Source organism: Magallana gigas, chromosome 6 (assembly GCF_963853765.1).
Source record: "Magallana gigas chromosome 6, xbMagGiga1.1, whole genome shotgun sequence".
In the NCBI taxonomy this organism is placed as follows: Eukaryota; Metazoa; Mollusca; class Bivalvia; order Ostreida; family Ostreidae; genus Magallana; species Magallana gigas.
The window spans coordinates 6,684,582-6,707,484 of record NC_088858.1 but is presented as its reverse complement, the minus strand read 5'-3'; the positions used below and the strand labels follow the sequence as shown (position 1 = coordinate 6,707,484).

Sequence of the window (22,903 nt, the reverse complement as noted above, 5' to 3'; positions counted from 1 at the left end):
CTTGTTTTCAGGGATTTATATTCACCACTTATAAACAAATAACATATAAAAACAAATAACAATCACTTCTCAAAACAAAGTAATCATCAGTTAAAGAGAGAGAGAGAGAGAGATTATATCAAGTTCATGCACCTTTAATCACGTTTTTAATTTTCTGCTCTAAATCGAACGTTACACAGGCAGGTAGGTACTAAATCGAATGTTACACAGGCAGATAGGTTATAGCATTGCGCTCATAATATGAGCTTCGTGGCCAAGTGGTTATAACCTTTAATTTCTTGGCAGGTGTAGATTTAGAATTGCACGTATTTGTACGCTGCACTCCCTCACGTCTTTGGCAATTTCAACGCAATATGTGGATGTGTGTTAACTTTGTTTTTGTGGTGCAGTAGGTATAGCTTCAGTCTAATGACCGAGAGGTCCTGAGTTCAAAAACAGAATAGGAACTTTTGTGTTTATTAAAAAGTATATTTGTTTTTAGAGTTGATCCCTCTAATTAAAATTTATTCTGTCATTTTCAAGACTAACACATGCTAGAATTCCATGTCAATGATTAGGCTGGTTTCCCAAAGATAGAGATGACCCGTTACTTTCTAAGACTTGTTTCTTCTCGTTCACATATGAATCATGAAGTCAACAGACTGGTCCTGAGTTGACACTGATTCTGTCTTCTGCATCTTGAGTTCCGGCGTTCCCTCCATGTCCTCAATGACGAGACTGGGTACCACGATCTTGCGCCCGTTCTGAGTTATGGTGGAGCCTACGGAATGGACGGACATTTTCTTCGGCTCGTAGGCCCAACAGTCTTCCGCAAACATGTCTGAGTTTAAATCGAGCTGTTGTAGAATATCCACCGGCTCCATCCGACTGTCCGGCTGATTAAGTTTGTAGTCGGACGACACAGAGGGCTCTTCTGGCGTTGACGAAGAATCATGGCGCGTGGTCTGCCTAAACGCAGACGATACTGATGAAGAAATTTTTCGGAAGGCAGATCGAATGTGGGTGTTCTTGTAAGCATAAAGCCAAGGGTTCATCACGCTGTTGAATGTTGCCAGAAAGAGGAGGAAATTCAATACTTCGTCGTTCACATGAATGTCTGAAAGAGCGATCAAAAGAAGAGTGAACTGGAAGGGGAACCAGAAGACGATGAACACCAGGATCAGTACGGCCAGAGTCTTGGCGTACTTACAGTCGCGGTTCACGTACCGGGTGTGGATGACATTCGCCAAAGACTGTTCTTGATCATATATAGCTCGACTTTGATGTTTGGCAATGGTGAAAATCTTATAATAACAGAAAAATATGAGCACACATGCAGGGAAAAACAACATACTCGCGAAGAGAAGGTGAACTCGCGGATGGATTTGCCCAAATCCACATTTCGCTTTTAGACTCTTCCCGGAATTCTCCTCTGTGAAAGTCAGCGGGATAGAAACCACCAGCCCAGAGTAAAACCAGGCAGCAGCTATTAAAGAGAACGTCTTCTTTTTTGTCATGATCTGAACATATTCTAAAGAATTTGTTAAAGCAATGTAGCGATCAAAAGCCACAGCTGCCAAAGACAAAATTGAAGCACCACAGGACAGGATGAGCAGACGAGTGGAGACGGAACATATCAGCTCGTGGGTCAGATTAGCCGGAAGAAGTAACGACGTCGTGAACAGTGGAATCATCAACGCCACCAAAATATCCGCCGAGGCGAGGGAAGCGATGAAGAAGTTCGTCGGCGTCTGCAGTCGTTTGAATTTGCCGATGACCCCGATGACCAAAGTGCTGAAACACAGAGCGGAAGGCGTCAGGAGCGCCGTGATCACAATGTAACCGTAGTCAAAGGCGCCGAAACTGTGAGGAGCGTGGCTCTCTAGAGCTCCAGCCGAAGACGAGACGTTCTCCATCGCCTTGCTTCTTAGTGACTAATCTTGAAAGATAAGAATTGCCATATAGCTGTTAATTATCACATATGCCTACGTCTCCTTCTACGTACAGCATGGCCTACTGGCCTTTTCACTCTCGTTTACTCAGACCTTCGGATTGCTCGATACTATTGCACAAAAAACTCGGGGTCGGAATTTTGGCACCTTCAGCTGATTACTCCTGAAGTTTTAAAGACAACTAAAACTTTTGGAAGACGAATATTAAAGACGAATAAGCAGTAATTGTTTACAAATTCATTCCTATCCATTAACCATTATACCAGGCTTTCGTCTTAACACAAATTTACGACAGGTAGGTTTTTCATTCGGAGTGTGCGACAGAGATGTGCCATTAATCATCATTCGTGTCTTTACTTAAGTCAAAAATCAATGGGTAGATCCAGTGTCACGGAATTACTTGTGATGAGAGAACAAGAAGCGTGTACGAAAGATGACAAAAAATTGATTTTGTCTCCTTTAGCACATGAAAAATTAATCCTCAAAACCCAAATGCGTATAAACAAACGTAAACTCATATACATGTACAAACACAGAATTTGGGAAAGTTTAGGAAAATTTTCAGATTTATGGTTATTAATACTTGTAGTGCACATTGATTTTTTATTTGGACATATACATAATTTTAAGTCTTGCTGAACACTAAACCATATTACTGAGAGTAATGCTCTTGCTACAAAATGTAAAAATAATTTCAGATCAAGTTACATACAGTACATGTACTCTCAATGTTGCCTCGGTGTTGACATAGTATTCCTATTTCAGTAAATCTCGCCTCGTAACAAGATACATTTATTCAGTAATATGTTTTATTTATATCAACTTAATATTTCTAACTAAACATTAAAATAATTTAGCTGGATTATCAAATAAACTAATGATTTTGATCATTACGGAAAGAAAATAGCCTGCTAATATGGAATTTTTTTAATTTCTAACAGAGAGATTTTAATCTAAAATGTATCATAGAAAATATTCATGATTTAATTAATTAAAAGATACTATTTTCTTATTTGTATAGGGATGGTAGGACCATTCAAAAACCTGTCACATACTGTTATTACCTTTTCATTTTCTGGAGGTTGGTGTGTTCATAAGATCACTCAATGTGACCTTGACCTTGGGTATGAACTCCCTGTACAAGGACACACATTCTGTCCACTTATTTTTGTCTGAACTGGTAAATGTCCTTAGGTTTTCGACAAACTGTAGAAGCTGCTTCAGAAACCTGAAAAAACAACAAAGAAACCAAACAAATTACCTACAGTTATCTTCGCTAGCCAAGGGTTTACGATCCACTCTGCTCCACTACAGAGAGAGTAGAGGAGCCGAGTGGATCATGAACCCTTGGCTAGCGTAGATGACCTACAGTATAGCGTAGATGACCTACAGTATACTCTATTTATCTATGCAATCAACTGATGCAGTATCAAATCTAAGCCTTCAAGTAAGGAAAATATTTCAACTTTTAACTTATTGATGAACTTCCCCAAAACAAAGTAAGAAAGCAAGACTTTCATTGGAAAACTAATTGTAGCATTTTGGAAATTCTAAATCTATTTAAAGTTGGATATCAGCCAATTAGATAGCCAGAAATTAACCAGAATAACAGAAGAATTGATCTAAAATTAAAAAAACATATTTGGATAGGATGATAATTAATTAAATAATAACTTAAAATGGCAAAAAGCAAATAGAATCATTAACTTAATTAAAAGCACATGTATCAGTCTATTGAAATAGCATTAGTGCAAGTCTTTTACAATGTAGACCCAAACTTTGATTTGTTTGTGCATATTCTGTGTGAGTAACCCATTACTTAATTCTACTTACTTCAAATTTATTTTTTTTTAATAAATATAAAGCAATTCTATTTGTGAAATTTCATAAAAATTTGATTTTTGTTTAAATAGAAATTTATACAATAAATCATTAGATACAATATTGGCCAAATATCTGATCAAGTAGCTATAATGAGTATGACTGCTTAGAAACATTGAGAGGAGTATTCTACTTCTGAATACTTTGTGACTTACTTTACCTGATAAGTTTGGGACCTGTCTGCTTGTTTAGAGTAAGCAGCTTCCAGGAACAGACCAGCAATACGAAGTGTACACAGTGGTGAAAGAATGGACAGCTGTACAATAGAGGGTTCTATCAAACATCATTTTACATCATTTTATAGAAATCTTTGAAAAAAATCAACAATAATGACAGTTATAGTCATATGTTTGAACTGAAAATTTGAATTAAACTACATTACAATAATCAAAACCAGATATCAATGAGACAATGACCATATCAAAGGGCTTTACTTCTAGCAAAGGATCAACAGAACGTTTGTTAAAAGTGCTATGCTTTGACCTTAACCTTATATTGTGACTGAAAGTACTTAGCACACACAGACACACAGTCAAATTTGCTCTGACTGTCCAAATTGTGTTGAGGTGTTTGAGAAATCTAGAACATGCACGATGGAATCACATGCGACTATTTAATCCAAAATAACAAAATAAATGCTTTCTTTCGTAAGCACATTCTGACCAGTAAACTAAGTTCATAAATATAGAAAATAAACAAAAATGGTCGCTTGACCTCCTTTCCGCTGCTTCGAGACCATACACTCCATGTACAACATAGAATACACCCCATATGTTGTGGTATACGTGGCGACTATGCTCAAAACAAAGATTTTCGAAATTCGAATCTAACATTGGACCTTGACATAGGCCTAAGGTCTCTGTGAACCATTTACAAAGGAGTGCTCTTTGGGTATGGACAATATTGGGTCAATGGGACAGCAAATATGCTCTGGACACAGATTTTACACAGAGAACAGTTTTGAAGGACTGCGAACGATAGCATTGTCTAGCCGCCTAACTGAAAGTCATTTTTTGAAAGTTGTCTAATTAAAGTAATTTTTTTATAAAAATGTAAACATTTATGTATATTTTCATTATATATAAATTATTTGATCAAACGAAGAGAGATAACTTTGTATTTTGGGTTAAATAGCTCATTTCATAATAGAAAATAACAGAAAACGGAAATGTTTTTTAAAACATCTCCCCCCCCCCCCCCCCCCCAGTGAAACAAAAATTCCTTTTGAGGGGTTATAATTATTGTTATTTAGCATATTTTTACCAAAGGGTTTGTTGTTTCACAGGGGGGGGGGGGGGGGGAGGGGGGGAAACATATAATGTCTACAGACCGAAATACATTCCAAAAAAAGAATTTTGCTTTGTAAATTTTCGAAAAATAATTAACAGATATGAATTCAAATGAAATTTTACTTTAATATATATATCGTAAATATGTTACTATTAACTTTTTATGCAAGTATTGGCTGCTAAATAATATTTTCCTCACTCATAAAGACCGATTTCAATGAAAAAAATTTTAAGACCCCGCGTTACCAAAACTTTTGTTTAAAAATAAATAATTCGATTAAAAATTTTACTTTTATATAAATTGATTAGGATTTGATAATACTTTTTAGTTGAAAACTTAGTTTTTGAATATCTGACAGAAATTCCGAAATATTTGGATGTAAAATGTAGGCGGGAAACGGGCGTTAGCGTTCGCAGTTCTTTGACATTTTGAGCAAGAATGTTTGGTTCAAGTTACTGCACATCCTTAACTAACTGAAACAGCACTTTTTGGGTTGATTTGGGGTAAAAGGAAGAGAAAATATGCTCCAGACAAGAATTTTTACTCGGGTATCTGCTTTGAATTTGACCGTTAAACTAGAAAGTTGAATCAAGTTCACTGAACACACTTGACATATGAGCAATCTTGGATAAAGTACATGTATTGGAAAGACTAAGACTGGGTCAAGGAAAGAGATCCTATACTTCAGGTACATGATACTGGATGGACAGGTGGATAAACAGAACAGACAGATGAATTAATAGATTGATTTCTAAAGGTCTGCTGCAGAGCGGGGGTCTAATGTAAATGTAAATATCTCATGAGTTGGTATTTTAAAATCTTTATGTAGGTCTAAGACTTACATAATAGACTTACATAAAGATTTTACAAAAACAACATATATATATATATATATATATATATATATATATATATATATATATATATATATATATATATATATATATATATACACACACACACACACACACACACACAGCTTACTCCACTTATATTGAACTCGCTTATTTTGAAATTCCGCTTATTTTGAAATAGAAATAAATCCCCAGTTTTTACCTCTCATATTCTTTGCATTGATTTCACGGATATAATGAAATCGGTTATTTTGAAATATCGCTTATATTGAAGCCACTGGTCGGTCCCCAAAGGTGATAATTAGTTGTTTTTATAACGGTTATATTGAAGTTCTCCCTGGCGGCTGTCGTCACGGTTGGTGACAGTAATTGTGCCAGACTGACCGGTTGATATACAAAGGTGTGAATTGATAAGTTCTCTTCATGTGTGTTTTTATACTTTTATCAAAAAGTAAAATTTATTCACTGTTTAATTTTTTGTTTTTACGAATACGGATGTATTGAGGCTAGACGTAATATGGAAACCCCACGGAAAATAAAGACCTTATCTCCGGACGCTAAATACAAACAAGTTATGGCTGTTGATGAAAGAACAAAGCCTAAATTCGAAATAGCTAAGGATTTTGAGATTATCGCGTGTACACTGACGATGATATACAAGCAGCGTTCAGCAATATTTGAAGCGTTTGAATGTGGTGATTTTTCTCTAACGTTTTTCTAAAACGTAAAGGAATGCGATCCGAGATTATGATGAGGTTTAAGATAGTAACAAAACGAAACTTACAAAACTTTCGGATATAATTTTAATCAAACTTTCAAAGACTAATGTTCCATGTAATCCGTTTATTGTAATAGATAAATGATGATCTAATAATTTGTTCGGGTTTGGTTTTCTATGCTTACATCGGGATTGAACTTTCAAAAATGGCGGCTTCACATCAGTCAATTTCGCTTATATTGAAATACGGATATATTGAAATAATTTGCATGGTCCCCTGAATTTCAATATATCCGGAGTAGGCTGTGTGTCTGTGTGTGTGTGTTTATATATATATATATATATATATATATATATATATATATATATATATATATATATATATATATATATATATATATATATATATATATATATATATATATATATATATATATATATAATATATATATATATATATATATCTGTACCCCTGAGTAACATGATATGTATATGTAATAGTTGTAACCTCTGAGTAACGTGTAATGTAAAAGCTGTACTGTACGTAATATTTGTACAACCTGTTGGAAACATATGTTATAACTGTACCCCCTAATGAGTCTTGTACATATATGTTATAACTGTACCACCTGATGAGTCTTGTACACATATGTTATAACTGTACCCCCTGATGAGTCTTGTACACATATGTTATAACTGTACCCCCTGATGAGTCTTGTACACATATGTTATAACTGTACCCTCTGATGAGCCGCATAAGGTTGTCCCTCTGTCTGGATCTGAGTAGCCTCTTCTCCAGCTGTTCCTGTCTTGACCTTAGTGCACTCAGCACCTGTACAATCATGCACTCTAGCTCTGTCAACACTCGAGTCAACAGACCAGCAATCTCCGCCAGACAAGCACCTGTCCGTCCACTGATGTGACTGTTAGATGCCTGACGACAATAACAGAGACCAGATCAACAAGCTGTATTTCACCTGTATCAACGTCATGCTAATTAAACATAGGTAATCACAGATTACAAAGCTCACCCAGACGAGGCATCACCTTTATAAGGCATCACCTTTATGAGACCAACTTTATCATATTATATAAAAATCATAATTTTGTTCTTGGATATTCATGGATATGTTTTGACACAATATTGTATATCATCTGTTATAAAAATGTATGATAATCATAATTATGTTCATTTCATACAGTATTGTAAGATACAATGTTTATTAATACAATAATATAAAATACAATATTGCATCCTATCATACTTACAATGTATATCAAATAAAACAATAAAATATGATAATAAATAATGATGAGATGTGATATTGTAACACATGATATGACATTGTATAGTGTTATATGATACAATATCATCTCACACAAAACATCACAATATTGTACATCATGATATCACATTGTATAATATAGTATGATATTGTATTGTATCATATTTGATCAAATATGATATTAGATCACATGATACAATATCATGTGATTTAGTTAAATATTAAATAATACAATATTATATTATACATATTGTATCATATGATACAATATTATATATAACAATATCATATTATACAATTTCATGTGATATAAATATATATGTTATAAACCAATATCATATTATACAATATTGTATGATATGATATTATATAAATAGTGCCTGTTTGGGAGGGTAACAGTTGAAATTGACACCCCGAGAAAACCATTGTCAACCGACGCGAAGCAGAGGTTGACAATGGTTTTCGAGGGGTGTCAATTTCAACTGTTATCCTCCCAAACAGGCACTATTTATTTTGTTATACTGAATGTCTTTTTTAAAAATTTTAAGAAAATTTTATTGCTTTCATATAGGAATAACGTGAATTCTACAGCGAACCGTACGCGCATAATTTTCGCGCATGTAACATTTTTTAATGTTACCCGTTGCCAAGTGCGTTGCTAACGCTGAGGGTAATAGTAAATATTATTAACTGCGTCTTAACCAATCAGATTTCAGTATTTAACATGAAAGTATAACAATATATAATATACAATATCATATCCTTATTTTTTATATATTGCAATATCATATGTAACAGTATCATGTGAAAAAATGATATATTAATGATTCAATATTATATTGCACAACATTGTATCATAATATACAATATCATGAAACAATATCATATCATTGAATAAAAAAAAAGTTGATACAATATTATATCGTATCATGTAACTTTTTACAATATAACATATGGTTTTATATTGTATCATATTAATAAGTGTTTCATATAATACAATACTATATCATACGAATCATGTTATATCATTTAACAACAAACACATCTTTCAAGCAGGTTTGGGTGAGGAGATTTTTTTTAGCATCCTTGATAATGGAGATCAACCTCTGCATCTGAAGCTTCCTCTACGAATCATTTATATCATAGTTAAATCAACTATGTAAGCTATTATCTATAAAACATGTGACCTGTTCCAATAAAACTAAACCTCATCCAGCATCCGAAACCTATGGCTCAGATTCAGCATTCGAGCCTGTCTGGTGCATCAGTATCATAAGATGCATCATCCATAGTGCCAAAAATACGGTAACTAAGATATACTTTTTAGCATCCTTGATAATGGAGATCAGGCTTTGCATCTGAAGCTACGATCCATGCAAGTTTGGTAAAATTAGGACCAATAATAACTAAGATATCATCATCAGAGGGCACCTGTTTCAAAAACTTTAACCATCTCTTGAAACCTTAACCTTCTCCAGCATCCGAAACCTATGGCTCAGATTCAGCATTCAAGCCTGTCTGGTGCATCAGTATCAGACACACTTTCCATGCAAGTTTGTGACGTTAGGAGCAGTAATAACTAAGATATATTCATCATAGGGCACCTGCTCCAAAAACTTTAACCAGCTCTAAAAAGCTTAACCTCCTCCAGTATCCAAAACCTATGGCTCAGATTCAGCATTCAAGCCTCTCTGGTGCATCAGTATCACAAGAAGCACCATCCATACAAGTTTGGTGAAGTTAGGAGCAGTTGTAACTTAGATATTGCTATCAAAGGGCACCTGCTCCAAAAACCTTAACCTTCTCCAGCATCTGAAATTCAGGATTCTGATTCAGCATCCAAGTCTTTCAAGTCCATTGGGAGGTCCAGATGCATCATCTATGCAAGTTTGGTGAAGATAGGACAAGTAATAACTTAGATACAGGACCTGCAACAAAAACTTTAACCAGGTCTGGACGCCGACACCGGGGGTATAGCATAAGCTCCCCCTGACTTCGTCTTGGTGAGCTAAAAAGGTGATAACTATAAGTCTAGACTTATAATACAGTAAGTTTTTTCAAACATCATTAATCATACTTGATAGCACATGTAGACTTAACATATATGAATGCTCGTATGATAATACCTGGGAAATTTGTTGGTTGGCACTGAATCTATAGAGAGTAGAGAGTTTCTCCTTCAAACAAAGCTTGATTATTACTTTCCCATCACTAAACACCTGAAAAAGACTGCACCACATAATGAATGTATGGTCTACATATATTTGTAAATATAAAACACCTTCTTAAAGAAACATTGATTGTACAGTGTTTAGTTAGTTAATTCCTGTATGGATGGTTAGTTCTACCATTTGTTGATTTCCTCGGGAGTCAGCTGAATATCCCAGTCCTGACAAATAAACAGCACCAAGTCTTCAGTAACACTCTGTATCTCCTCGAACATTTCTCTGTCCTCCTTGCATAGCTCAAATGTTGGACTAAGAACTCTGGAGGAAGGAATTAATATTCACGTGAATTCACAAAAAGCACCCATCTCAAAAATCTCACTTTATTTTCTGAGAGTTGAGAACTATAAAAATTTAGTCTAAAAGTTCCATGTTTGTGATTTTATATTCTTGCGATTTGAAACAAAAGAAGTATCTTAGACATATGTGTATATTTCCCCTTGTTGTTAATTGAATTAGTGTGAATCACAATGACAGTTTCCACTTTCACAGTTTTAGTTTACTTTTGTTTATATTATTAATCAGAATTGATACAGTAAAACCTAATTTTCTCAAACTCATCTGAATTAGGTAAAACTTCAAGATATGAAAGAATTTGAGATATTTGGGTTGAAATACATAAAGAATTACAGAGTGTTTGGGACTTCAACTGATATCAATGGTATTCCAAATATCAATGTTCGAAATATCAAAGTTTGGCTGAAGTTCTACTTTCCCATACTATCAAGAACTTGCTAATAATCTGAATACTTGTCAGGGAATAATCTGCCAAAAAGGTGCCAATCCTGAGCGTTAATCCTATTGAAAATATGCAAAACCTCTTGATTTGATTTTGTAAACCTAGCAGTCAATATTGAAATGAGGGATTGTGAATAAATTATCATGACATCAATATTTGAAGCTTTGTCAACGTAAAAATTCATGTTTTAAATTTAGATTATTTTGTCATTATGACATATTCTATTTCTGATTTTTTTTATAAAGTGAACTCTTCAAGATAGAGACTTTAACTGTTACAACGAACATTAAAATATCAAGCTCATGCACTGATTTTCAAACTCTGGGGATTTTAATTTTTATGTTGACTTATTCTATATTATACTTACTTTAAAGATAAAGTTTCATCATACTGCATGGCATCAGGTAACTTGGCAACAATATCCAATATTTGTACTATCTAAAATAACAAAGACTTAATCTTGAAATTAAAACCCAACAGTTTTCCTTACTTTACCATGATTAAGATGTCTGTAATGCAGATTGAATTTCATATAAAATAATGAATCACATTCATTCTTTATCCATCTAATTGCATTTTCTTTTGCTATGCATGATCAAATATTGAAGTTTGATTTAATTACGGGATGAATACGTAATTTGAAATGTAGTTATTAACAGTTTGATCACTTGAGTATATCATTACCTTTTGCTTGATAATTGACATAGGGTGGAATGCAGAGCAGTACAGGGACTCAAATATGGCTAGATCTTTTATTAACTCATTCTGAAATAAAAATATTTTTTTGAAAATTACTTTCTTATTTGCAAAAGTCAGGAAGGCCACTGCCAGGGTACCAAACTTAATGATGCTGCTTTATCTCCCATGAAAATATGCACAATTTAAACGGAATTATGGTTCAAGAGAGGACATTTAATCAACATTGTAGTTATATACACAAAGAAAAACAATTAGACTAGACGTCCAATCTGATAAGATATATTGTACTCAGAAGCAATGAAAAGTACAATGCTCTGAATAAGATGCACAATATTGTTGTCACAATCAGAGACAATGATTTAACTTTGTTGACATAGGATCTATTAACTGGATTATGTTTGAATTCCACCAATTTCCTTAAGACTGTTTTGTAAAATAAATATTAAGGTGTGTACATTCAAGCTAAAGTACAACGAACCGTCTAAGACATTATTAAATCAAAGTTTGTTATTTTGATTTGCTACTACATATGTATTAAATATTTGACCTTTGAACTATATAATTTTTCATAGTAATCTTGTACATTTAAATTTTGAATAGCATGTCAAGCTGGGTGGATTAATCCATGTAGAGTCATATTAAGCACTAGCTGACTTCAGATCTCTAAACACTGTGGACTCATTATAATTTGTGGGGGGAAATTTTCATGGATTACTGAAAATTTACAGGTTTGTGAAGACGTACTTTTGTTTATTATCTTAAACCGACAAGAAGAAATAGACTTTATAACCCTAATTTATTAATTCGTGGATAATGTAAATTCGTGGATGTCATCATGAGAGGTACCCACAATTTCCACGAAAATTGAGCCACCACGAAATCTAATGATTCCACAGTTGCAGTTGTTTTGTTTGATCCATATATGTAGGCATTGGATATTCCACCTAAGTAACTTACTGAGTATCATAAATGAAATACACATGTATTAATTTACATACTTTTACTCAATTTACAGGGACAACTAAGGAGAGAGAGAGAGAGAGATAGAGAGAGAGAAGTAAATATAAACAACAAAATGTCTTATTTGGTGTTTTAAATAGGCTTACAATGAAGGTAAAGATTAAAGTAAAACAAGAGGCCAATAGGGTCATGACCACCTGAGTATATGTACACAAACTTGTCAAAGGAGTCTCATATATACATTTACTGTAGATTCCTTATTAATCGCGATATCAAATTGTGAGAATATCAAAAATTAACATCAAATTATTATCATTGTTTCATTTACTTTAAATCAGTCTGAAAAATAAAAGCGAGATGTGCTTTGCGCGATTTTACGCAGATATTAATTCCACATGTTTAATTAGGAAACTACAGTAATAAGTTTAATTCTGGAGTAGAAAAATTATGATATTGTAATGACAACCATCTCCCAGCCTGAAATCTTTCAAAAAGGAATTTAAAACCTATAATTTTAGCGAAAAAACTTAAAGATCATAATAAAGTGCATGACCTGACATTCAAAAGGTGCAATTAAGACTCTGATAGAAAATAATTCCCTGCTATTTGTTAACTTTCAAGAAAGGTTTTAAGTGTATATGTTTTCATAGATAAACTAAAACAAGGTGGCTAGTATACATGTTTTATTTAAAACAACCTCCCATCCCTCATCCCCAGGGGCAAACAGAAACTCTCGCTGTGGGCACTTTAAAAAAATCCAGATTTAAGAACTAAAGAGGGTTACTCAATTCTGTTCTAGCTTTTAAACATTCAACCTTCATTGACATCACATCATCTGACATTTATACCAAAATAATTTTACATGTACTGCTTATCAGCGATTTTGGTTAACCAATAATTACTAACTTTACTATTAACAAGTCTATTTGTTTATTTAGAAAATTTTAAAACTGTTTTTGTTTCAAAATGATAAAAATACTTGCATGATTATATAAACAGGTACAAATTCATGCACATTAGAATAAGAATGGCCTCAAAAGCCAAAATAAAAACTGGCAACTGAATGGACAGCTTTAATTATAAAATTTTCACCAGCTTGAAAAAAAACCCAGCCTCTTATCCATGTTTAGATTTTTACATAACGACAAAATAATATGAGCCTACCTCATTGGAAGTTGTAAATTCTGAACATTTCCACATGACCATTACCACAGCAACAAGAACAGCAAGGGCCAAGGATTCTGGGATATCCTGTAAGTTGGCCTCTCCATGGCTGACCTTGTCTCGAACCCTAGGTCCCTCAGGGTAGATCATGAGGTCAAACAACAAATCCTTCAAAATTACCACAAATCTTGGATGAGACAACGAAGCATTTATAGCCATATCTTTACATTCACTGTGTATTTTCTCCTATATTTCATAATCAAACCAATATTGTAATTCACAGAGCAATAGAAACTGACAAGGCTGAAATCTATATGATTGGCTTCTAACCAGTTTATCAATTAGTTAAGACCTTCAGCAACCTAAGAAAAATCTCGGACTGCCAGAAATAATCATGATGATGCCAGACTCAATTTCCCATATATGAAGATTTGGCTATTTCTGTTATCTAACGTACTGATGTACATTAACAAAAATTTACTTAATTTTACCTACTACTTATGATTTATTCAATTATTTATTACAAGAAAGATGTAAATATAAAAAATAAAACACCATCTTTTATGATTAATGCGGACTAAAATCACAGAAAAAATTTACATTCTGCAATGTCATCCCATAGTACCTTCATATCCTGCATGAATCACCAAAAAAGGCATTTTATTGTTAAGTGATGATTACTGAATCAGAGACTCAAGCATTATATGTTAAAATTAATCTCAGATAATTGAACTGTTAAGGTGCACTCCTCGAAAATAATTAAATTTTAACTTTAAGCAATTCATCACAAAACATTCGTAAAATAACATTCTGGTTAAAATTCACACTCAATGAAAATAAATTATGCAATTATTAAATTTCAGAATTTAATTTTTGAGGATAAAATACATGCACCCACCATGAGGCTTTCTCCAAGTGCCTCAGAAATTTTGTTTACATCTCCATTTGGCAAGTATTTTTCAAAAATCTGAATTGAAATGAAATTCAATAATAATTGAGGTATGCATTACAGATATCAGGAGAAAAGAGTCTTTATATAATACTAGATGATTTTTTTCTTGTAAACTACACGTTTTTATAAAATTATTAATGAGAAAACTCAAATGATAGATTTTCCAATGGGTTAACATTCACAACTGTACATTTCCTTTTTATTAATAAGAAGTTTACTTTTATATCTGACATGAATCAGTAAGTAAGGAGACCTCTTACCTCATCCAGTGTTGTGTACAATGTATCTGACTGAAATTAAGGAATGAAAACCACTGAATTTTCACAAGACTATCAGTAAAGAAAAAAGAATATTTCTTAGAGGCTGGGATTTCATATAAAACAACGAGTACAATAAATTTAGGAAAATTAATGTATATGTATATTTCCTATTCAATGTCTGACCTCGGCTGTAAGAACTCGCTCTGAGCAGTTGTTGACTGAGGCAAACATCAGTCGTAAAATGTGTTCTAGCTGAGGAAGTAACAAGGCGACTGCATATGTATACCGCCTCTCCGCCATCAACTCGAGCGAGCACTGTAACAATGCCTGCCGGCTGTGGAATGGTTGCGTGACCTCAATCAACTCCTTCACCAGTGGAATTTGTGGGATCAAGTCTTAATAAAAGAGACAAAGTTTGTTTAATTAAGAAATGAACTCAATATCTACCCAAGTTATACTCGTATAACCTGGTTTGGAGCAATTTACGTTTTTTTATAATCCGCTTTGCGAATTATAAAGCCCAAACTGCCTCAACCCAGGTTATATTCGTATAACTTTGGTTGACATTGAGTTCATTTCTTAATTAAACAAACTTTGTTTTGCTTGCAATTTTCTGTTTTACATACAAAATTGTGGAATGGCAGAATTCTACACTTGTGTAATTTAATTAAGCAATATAAAGAAATATAGACAGGTTATATTATTTACCATGCTTACCAGGAATATCACATGTATTATCCACGTTGAGACTGAGCTTCATCAGCTGTCTATGGGTCTGTATACCCTTCCCCTTCTCATCTAAGATTTTACCCAAGCTTGGAAGGGTAAGGTAAAGAAAACATCCATATCTAAAATGGAGAGTTGTCAGCTAATGAACACATGCACATTTTAAATCTTCAAATCATGTACTTAATGACACTGTATGGTTTACAAATGAGTATTATCATTCAAATTTGCAATTGCCATCAATTTTTACTTTTAGTATAATTGAAGATTAATACTGGGAATTTTCAAAAAACACCATTGGATATTATCATTGGATATTATCATAAGCATGCTAAATAATCTAATCATATTAACCTGCTACACATTTCATTTTTAATTTGTAGGTTATTCCTTCTCAGATAAAAGAGAATTCTCAATATCAGATTACAAAGGATTTCCAATATTGTCAATTGCTAAGGATTACCATTTTATTCCAAGATTTAATAAGAGATTCCCTTATATTGCCATAATACAATTAAGAGACTCCCATTCTATTAATTGTCAATTACTAACTATAGGGATTCACATCATACAATCAGATTACTGTAGATTCCATATTTTACGCAATTCCAACATTTGGCTGTCTCCATCAAATCGCCAGAAAATAAAATTGCAAATGCCAAAATTTTATCATAGTTTTAAGTAGAATACATGTGTCCAAAATATAAAGGCAAGGTTTTAAAATTTGCGAGATGCGCTTCTCACAGTTTAATGCAGATATTAATTCCCGTTTAAAAAGGAATCTACAGTACACAGGATTCCCATAAGATTGTCAGAATACAAGGAATTAATAATTTTTATTTTCATATTATGAGGGACACTTTTCAAAATGTTTGATTATAAGGTATTTTAATTAACAGTCAGACTACCAGAGATTTCAAATAGGACATCATCAATGGATAAATTATCTAATCTGTAAAATAATTTTATAATGTTGATCTTGAATTTCTTTATCGGATAAAATGATGTGCTGCAGATGGAACTACATTCAGATGACAATATTTTTTCTATGAACCTCATATTTGTAAATTATTATGGATTACTGTGGAATCATTAGAAATAATTGTGATCAATTTTCGTGGATTCTGTGGGTATCCCTTCCTCACGAATTTACATCATCAACGAATAAAGACACTGAGTTTGTACTTTCTTAATAAAACTGAAAACGAAGAGATCCTAGAAATAACCGGTATGTCCCCACGAACCAATAAAATCCAGAAAATTGGCCCCAACGAATTGAAATGATTCCACAGTAATGTATTAGATTGGCATTGTATTAAGAATTCCCAATATTAGTAAGATAGAATGCCCTGTCTAACCTCCTTGGTATTTCCCCAATGTTAGGAAATCCATGCCACACTACATTCCTCAGGTTCAGCGATGTCGGTGGGCCCATCAACGCTCGCAAAATCTGTACCTATTTAAAAGAGTGATGGAAAAATTATTATTCCTGGCAAAACAATAAAGAGGTACTTCTTTATTTCAAGGAATCATTTTTCAATTTTGTTTTAACAGGTTGATATGAATTAAGTACATGGACCTTATAGTAGAACCATTTTAACAAGAGCTTGGACTTTGGGTAGTTGTATCAAACTGCAATGTGACGAGGCCTGTCTATTTCACTGCTGGCCACGCACCCATGGCTCTTTGAAATCAATAAGATTTGTCTGGTTTTTTAGCTAACACTATCCAATCAGTGCATATTTCGCTTGAAACTGCGTCATTTTTGTTTTGACGCAAGAAATAGATAGCTTTGTCCAACTGAAAGTCCAAGGTCTTGTTAAAATGGTTCTAATAAAACAAATTAATTCATATTTTAAGTATATATGCTACAGCGGCCATTGCAAGTTGGCAAGATTGCTTTCAGTTATAAATACAGTTATATTCTCTACTTCAGAAGAATTTAGAAAGACTTATTCACAGTCTTATCTTCTTCCTAGTGGATTTTTTTAACACAGTTGCAAAGATTTTCTTTCATAATGAATAGGTATTATTCAAAAACTTACACTTACCACATGTTTTCCAAACACTTGGTTTATCTCCTCTGAGTTAAGAATGTCTTTCAAAAGGGAAGGGCATTGAGAGGAACTTTCATTTTCAAAAACCTATACATGTACAAAACCAAATAAGAAGGAAACCAGTGATTAAGAAACTAAGCATGAAATACAAAGTTGTTGGATACGCCAAGTAATTAGGTTCATTTATCTAACAATCACTTTACCTGCAGATCTGTAACTCTACAGGAAAAGTACACATCAACATTTTTGTGATTGTTTTCTCACAAAGTTTTTTGAATCCATGCTTAGTTAAATCAGATAAATTTCCCATTACATAATCATTTTCTTAACAAATACTTCTTAAGCCAATTTAAGTTTGTAAAGGTTATCAGTCATTATGCTAGCTGATTATAAGCTGAATTTATTAAGCATTAATTATGGGATACAATGGTTTAAGACACAACACTGACAGGACAGAGTTCGTAACACCAGTCCAGACCCCACCCACAAAGCAAACACTCTGTCATCTTTGCTTGGGGTCTGCTCTACAAAAATTTAGATTGTTTTGGGTCCACTCCATGTTAGCCTTAAGTTTGCTCTGGGTTTGCTTTGAGTCCACAAATGCTGACCGAGTGTCCACTGTTGAAATTTGATTTACACACTCAATCATGAGGTCTATCTGACTTTATTCTGATTTACAACTTTGAGTCCCACTTCTTGTTACATTCAAAGTAGTGGAAATGATTTTGTTTTAGTCAGTAGTGATTGGAGGCATGTACCAGTACATCTAAGCAACAATTCATGGTGCACATTTATTGGATTAACATGTAACAGTACACGCTTTCAGCATGTGTTAGTTAAATTGCTAAGTATATGGTAAGATTAAAATTAATACATCCCATTTTTATAGATTCTATTCTATACATTGATTTCCTAAAATTTAACCTACCACCCCGATCCCCGTAATATTTTGAACCTCTGTTTGCAGACCCACAAGAACAACAGCATGACTAAAGTAAAAATTCTGTATACTAGCCTACCACTACATTATACTTCACAAATTCATGTTCTTCAGAGGAATAAATTTCAAGTTGTTTTCTTTTTATTTCTGACAGTCTTTAAACCCCCATTAGGGCCCATTCCTGGCCCCTTGGAGTGATACTGCAAATTTGAACAAATTCAATTCTACCAAAAAGATATACGGCTGGTATATGTAAAAGTTTGGATATGCAGGCTACTTGGTTCTTGAGCAGAAGATTTTTAAAACATTCCATCCTATTTTCAGTCTGTTTTAATTATCGCACATATGAACCTTGCATGATCGGATAAAGGAAATAAAAACTCTGTCAATACCCTTACACTTTATACTGGGAACAATCCCCCCAATCATTTTCTTTCCATTTCTAGATTTAGAAACTTTATTGATTTTAACACTCATTAAGATATAATATTGCATATGAGTTTAGTCTTTGATGCTATATAAAAATAGATTGGATGACATGTACGGATCATTATACATGTACATGTATATGATACACAAAAAAGTTCATACAGCTGGCATCTTGTATGCGTCACCATGCACACACACACCCACAAACCAGAGTCCATTAAACTTGGCCATTGATAAGACAGATCATCACAGCTCCATATTAAGGTCTTATTATTACGTTTGATTAACAGAGATTAATTAATAACATATCATACCTTATATCGCTGAAGCTGCGAATTTTTGCCTATACATAATAGCCATGATTTATCACTATAAAATATATGCTATATATTTATAAAAAAATGTAATAAATTAACAAATTATTTATTAATATATTGATTAAAGATTTAAAATATTTGAAAAAAGTAAGGACATAAATTAAAAGGCATTCCTTGTTCTGATAAGGTCATTTACGGGTGTTTTTAACTTGGGCCTAAAGTTTTATTCTTGAGATCATTTAATTTCAATATAATAAGTAAAATACCATTTGAATTGTTTAATTTTTTTTACGTATTATAACTTAATTGGCCTAGATATAAATTTTGTTTAAAACTAAACAGTTACTGTTAATTTTTTTTTATTCCTTCACAAATCATTGAGGGTGTGTGTGAAGAAGTTAATTTAATCAGCACATTTATGATACTGTGCAATAAACGTCGTATTCATTGGGGTTATTATTTCAATTAAAAAATCTTTCTGTTATTGATTTTTAGAATGTTTCAGGTTATATTCAGGGATTGTTTAAAAAAAAAATTAATTGCAGAGCAATGCCAGATGTTTTCTGCTTTAATATAGTGACAGTTTGGGTACTCGGGGATATTCATGGGGAGAGGGTTAAGGAGTCAACAAAGTAACCATCAGATCTACCTCAAATTTTAAGATAGGGTTTGTTTAGCTGTAAACAACTATATAGTAATGAAAAAGTCCATAATTTTTTCTTTATAAATTTGAGCATTTTCCTAAATTTTAATATAGAGCTCTTCTTCTAAAGATTCTGAAGATCAATACATTTTAAAAATGGCCACGATCATTGAGCCCTCTTAAGTGTCCCACAAGTTTACACGTCATCATATAAATAAAACAAGACATAAAATTTTAACATGATTTAGGGTATACCCCTCTCTAATAAGAGAAATAACTCTCTCTGGAATAAATAACTATAATTTTTCCGAATTGTCAAATCCAAGAGTGTGTGAGTTCTGCCAAATTTTGCCACACAGTTTATTTTGAGATTCAACTCGAGTTGTCAACTAGATATTGATAGGAAAAACATCAAAGTAGCAAAAATTTAACAAATAAGTGTGAAGACAAGTGAATAATCTTATTAGATGTAGTACTTTAATCAGCATTACTGATACATACATCACCCAGTGTTCTCTCTAGAATGGACGACATCAGCTGTAGAGCTAGGATATGGTGGGACGGATTAGGTGAGTTCAGAAAGTTCAGAGAATCTTCTACTGTCTGTAAATCATGTGCAGTCATGAAAAAATCTCAATAGCAATATTTTTCACGTAAAAGAATGTCATTCTAATGCATTTATCAAATTTAAAAGTAAATACCTGGTTCATGTACCACCAATATCAATCTTCTTTGCATATTCTTAAAACACATGACATAAATTCTTGATAATGCCACCTTCACAAAATTAATTGTTTGCACTCATACAGTCTTATAATTCACTAATGGGGAATGTTACATGACGATAATAGCCATGACCATTGATATCTGTACAATTATCCCAAAAAATGGCCACAACTCGGACAAAGGGATCTTAATTCACTTACAAATACATGCACTTACAGAAAGATGAGGCTCTGGTATCCATTCAAGGTAAATCTTGTGCTTCATCCAAATTTCTTCCTGTTGCTTTGACAACAGGTGCCCCTCCACTTCAAAGAATACTGGAGACAAAGACTCCACACAGGACAGAAAGTAGTCATAGCCATCAGTTATTGTCATTTCTAGGAATTTAAAATCATTATCAGGCAAAAATTTGATTATATCTAATAAAAAAATAAGTTAAAACAATGCATATCATTTTAAATATGGCAGTGAGCACACATGGTGAGCATTTCATATGCTTGTCACAATTAAAAAGGTATGAAGTAAAAGAAATATGAAAAATAAATCTGCATTCACCCACTTAAGTAATACATGTACCTGTATTATGAATAACCAATATAATTTTTTTTTCAGTTATTCAAAAATATCATATCACATACAATTTACTCTTGTTATGTTAATCATTAAAAGAGACATTTTTTATTGAGAAGATAATGTACATGTACATGCAAAATCTGTTTAAAATACAAAACAAACAACATTTAAAAGGATATCAGGTGATTTTGCCCTGTTAAACATTTGCCCCAATGTAGAGGCAGGTATGTTTGTACGGGTACTAGAACTGTGGCAATCACCAACAATAAAGCAAGAAAGGTTTTAGAATATCATTTATCTTTGATTATAAAAAATATTGATAAATAAAACCCCTCACATTTTCCAAAAATGTTTCTGAAGTTTGCATATAAGTATTATATAGTATTAAAAATGATGCATAAAATTTAGGGTGAATTAACTCTAGCACTAAGGGGACAAATTTATTTTTATTTTTTTATATAACCACTATATACACTTTCATGGTGTGTGCACATTTTGTATTTTTGTGTAACAAAACAAAAATAATAAAGTTTTATTCATTTTCTTTGAATATTTCTATTATAAAAAAGATTAAAATTTCTGGAGGTGTAATTTTAGATGGAAGTTTACAACTTTTACGGCTAGTTGGTTTGTGTAGTAGGAAAAGAAGAATGAGAGATTTAAAATACATTGAAAATATATGGCTGGACTGGGAATGGAGCCTGGGACCCCTGCAACTCTAGTCTGGTCAAGCTCTACCACTCAGCTACCAAAACCAATATACAGTCTATATACAGAATTACAGTTTATATGAAAATACTTCGATACAGCTTATGTAGTAATGGCGGAATAAAAAATTGGAACATTTAGCAGATAAAATAATTCGATCAGAACCAAATTGGAAGAGTGTATAAATATATATATAAATCAAAGAATCTTACTGTACTTCCATGTAATATATACATGTTTATGAGGATACCTGAGAGGTAACAGCGTGCTTGTTCCCAATGGATGAAGCCCTCTGAGGTTAAACAGGACACTCCTTCCTCCACCTTCTTTCTGCTTCTTCCAACCTCCACTATCAAAGAGTGAACTTTTGGAGAGAGGCATGTTTTCAGTTGTAAACTTTCCATAGGCTGACTTCAAAAGGTCTAAAAAATTCTGTATCACTGTTTATTCAATATCAAATGGCAGATATAAACTGATAAACTTTTGTCTAAACTAAGTTTGGGAATGTTTGCATGGTTAGTAACGGGACAGGTGCTCAGATGTATCCAAAGTTCGATTTTGGGTCTGTCATCTTTTACAGTACAGTTTTCAATATACTTAAAGACATGTGTTGTTTTGGCGTTTAGGCCTTATAACAATATGCATAACTATGATGACAGGAGAGCCAGGAGAACCTGTGATCATTACAGTGATGAAACCCTTTTGCAATCAGAACTGAGAACATTCGGAAAACCATTCGGAACATATGGGAAATTCTAAAAGTAAAACCGTTTCAGGAAAAATGTAAGAATTATTTCAAATAACTATTTGCATAAATTCCAGAAA

At 33.1% G+C, this 22,903-nt stretch overlaps 2 protein-coding genes across 5 annotated transcripts; both read right to left on the bottom strand.

The window, feature by feature from the left end:
• LOC105340342 (trace amine-associated receptor 9-like) lies at window positions 1-3,134 on the bottom strand. Its single transcript, XM_011446346.4, has 2 exons — window positions 2,996-3,134; window positions 1-1,913 (listed from the first exon to the last, which is right to left on the bottom strand). The coding sequence occupies exon 2, from the start codon at window positions 1,893-1,895 to the stop codon at window positions 615-617; it is 1,281 nt and encodes a 426-aa protein (XP_011444648.2). The 5' UTR covers window positions 1,896-1,913; window positions 2,996-3,134; the 3' UTR covers window positions 1-614.
• Window positions 2,996-22,833, bottom strand: LOC105340341 (endoplasmic reticulum membrane-associated RNA degradation protein). 4 transcript variants are annotated; one of them, XM_066088696.1, is made up of 17 exons: window positions 22,329-22,833; window positions 21,014-21,174; window positions 20,573-20,674; window positions 17,737-17,829; window positions 17,044-17,141; window positions 15,677-15,807; window positions 15,143-15,354; window positions 14,960-14,989; window positions 14,646-14,714; window positions 13,748-13,915; window positions 11,609-11,689; window positions 11,292-11,362; window positions 10,309-10,446; window positions 10,087-10,189; window positions 7,415-7,608; window positions 3,968-4,068; window positions 2,996-3,159 (listed from the first exon to the last, which is right to left on the bottom strand). In XM_066088696.1, exons 1-16 carry the CDS (start codon window positions 22,480-22,482, stop codon window positions 3,969-3,971), a joined length of 1,905 nt encoding a protein of 634 aa, XP_065944768.1. In that variant the 5' UTR covers window positions 22,483-22,833; the 3' UTR covers window positions 2,996-3,159; window position 3,968. The 4 variants fall into 4 exon arrangements, with proteins under 4 accessions (XP_065944768.1, XP_065944766.1, XP_065944770.1 ...); XM_066088694.1 differs by having other exon boundaries at window positions 3,973-4,068; XM_066088698.1 differs by lacking the exon at window positions 22,329-22,833 and adding an exon at window positions 20,773-20,812 and having other exon boundaries at window positions 3,973-4,068; window positions 21,014-21,131.
• Window positions 22,834-22,903: the final 70 nt, after the last annotated feature.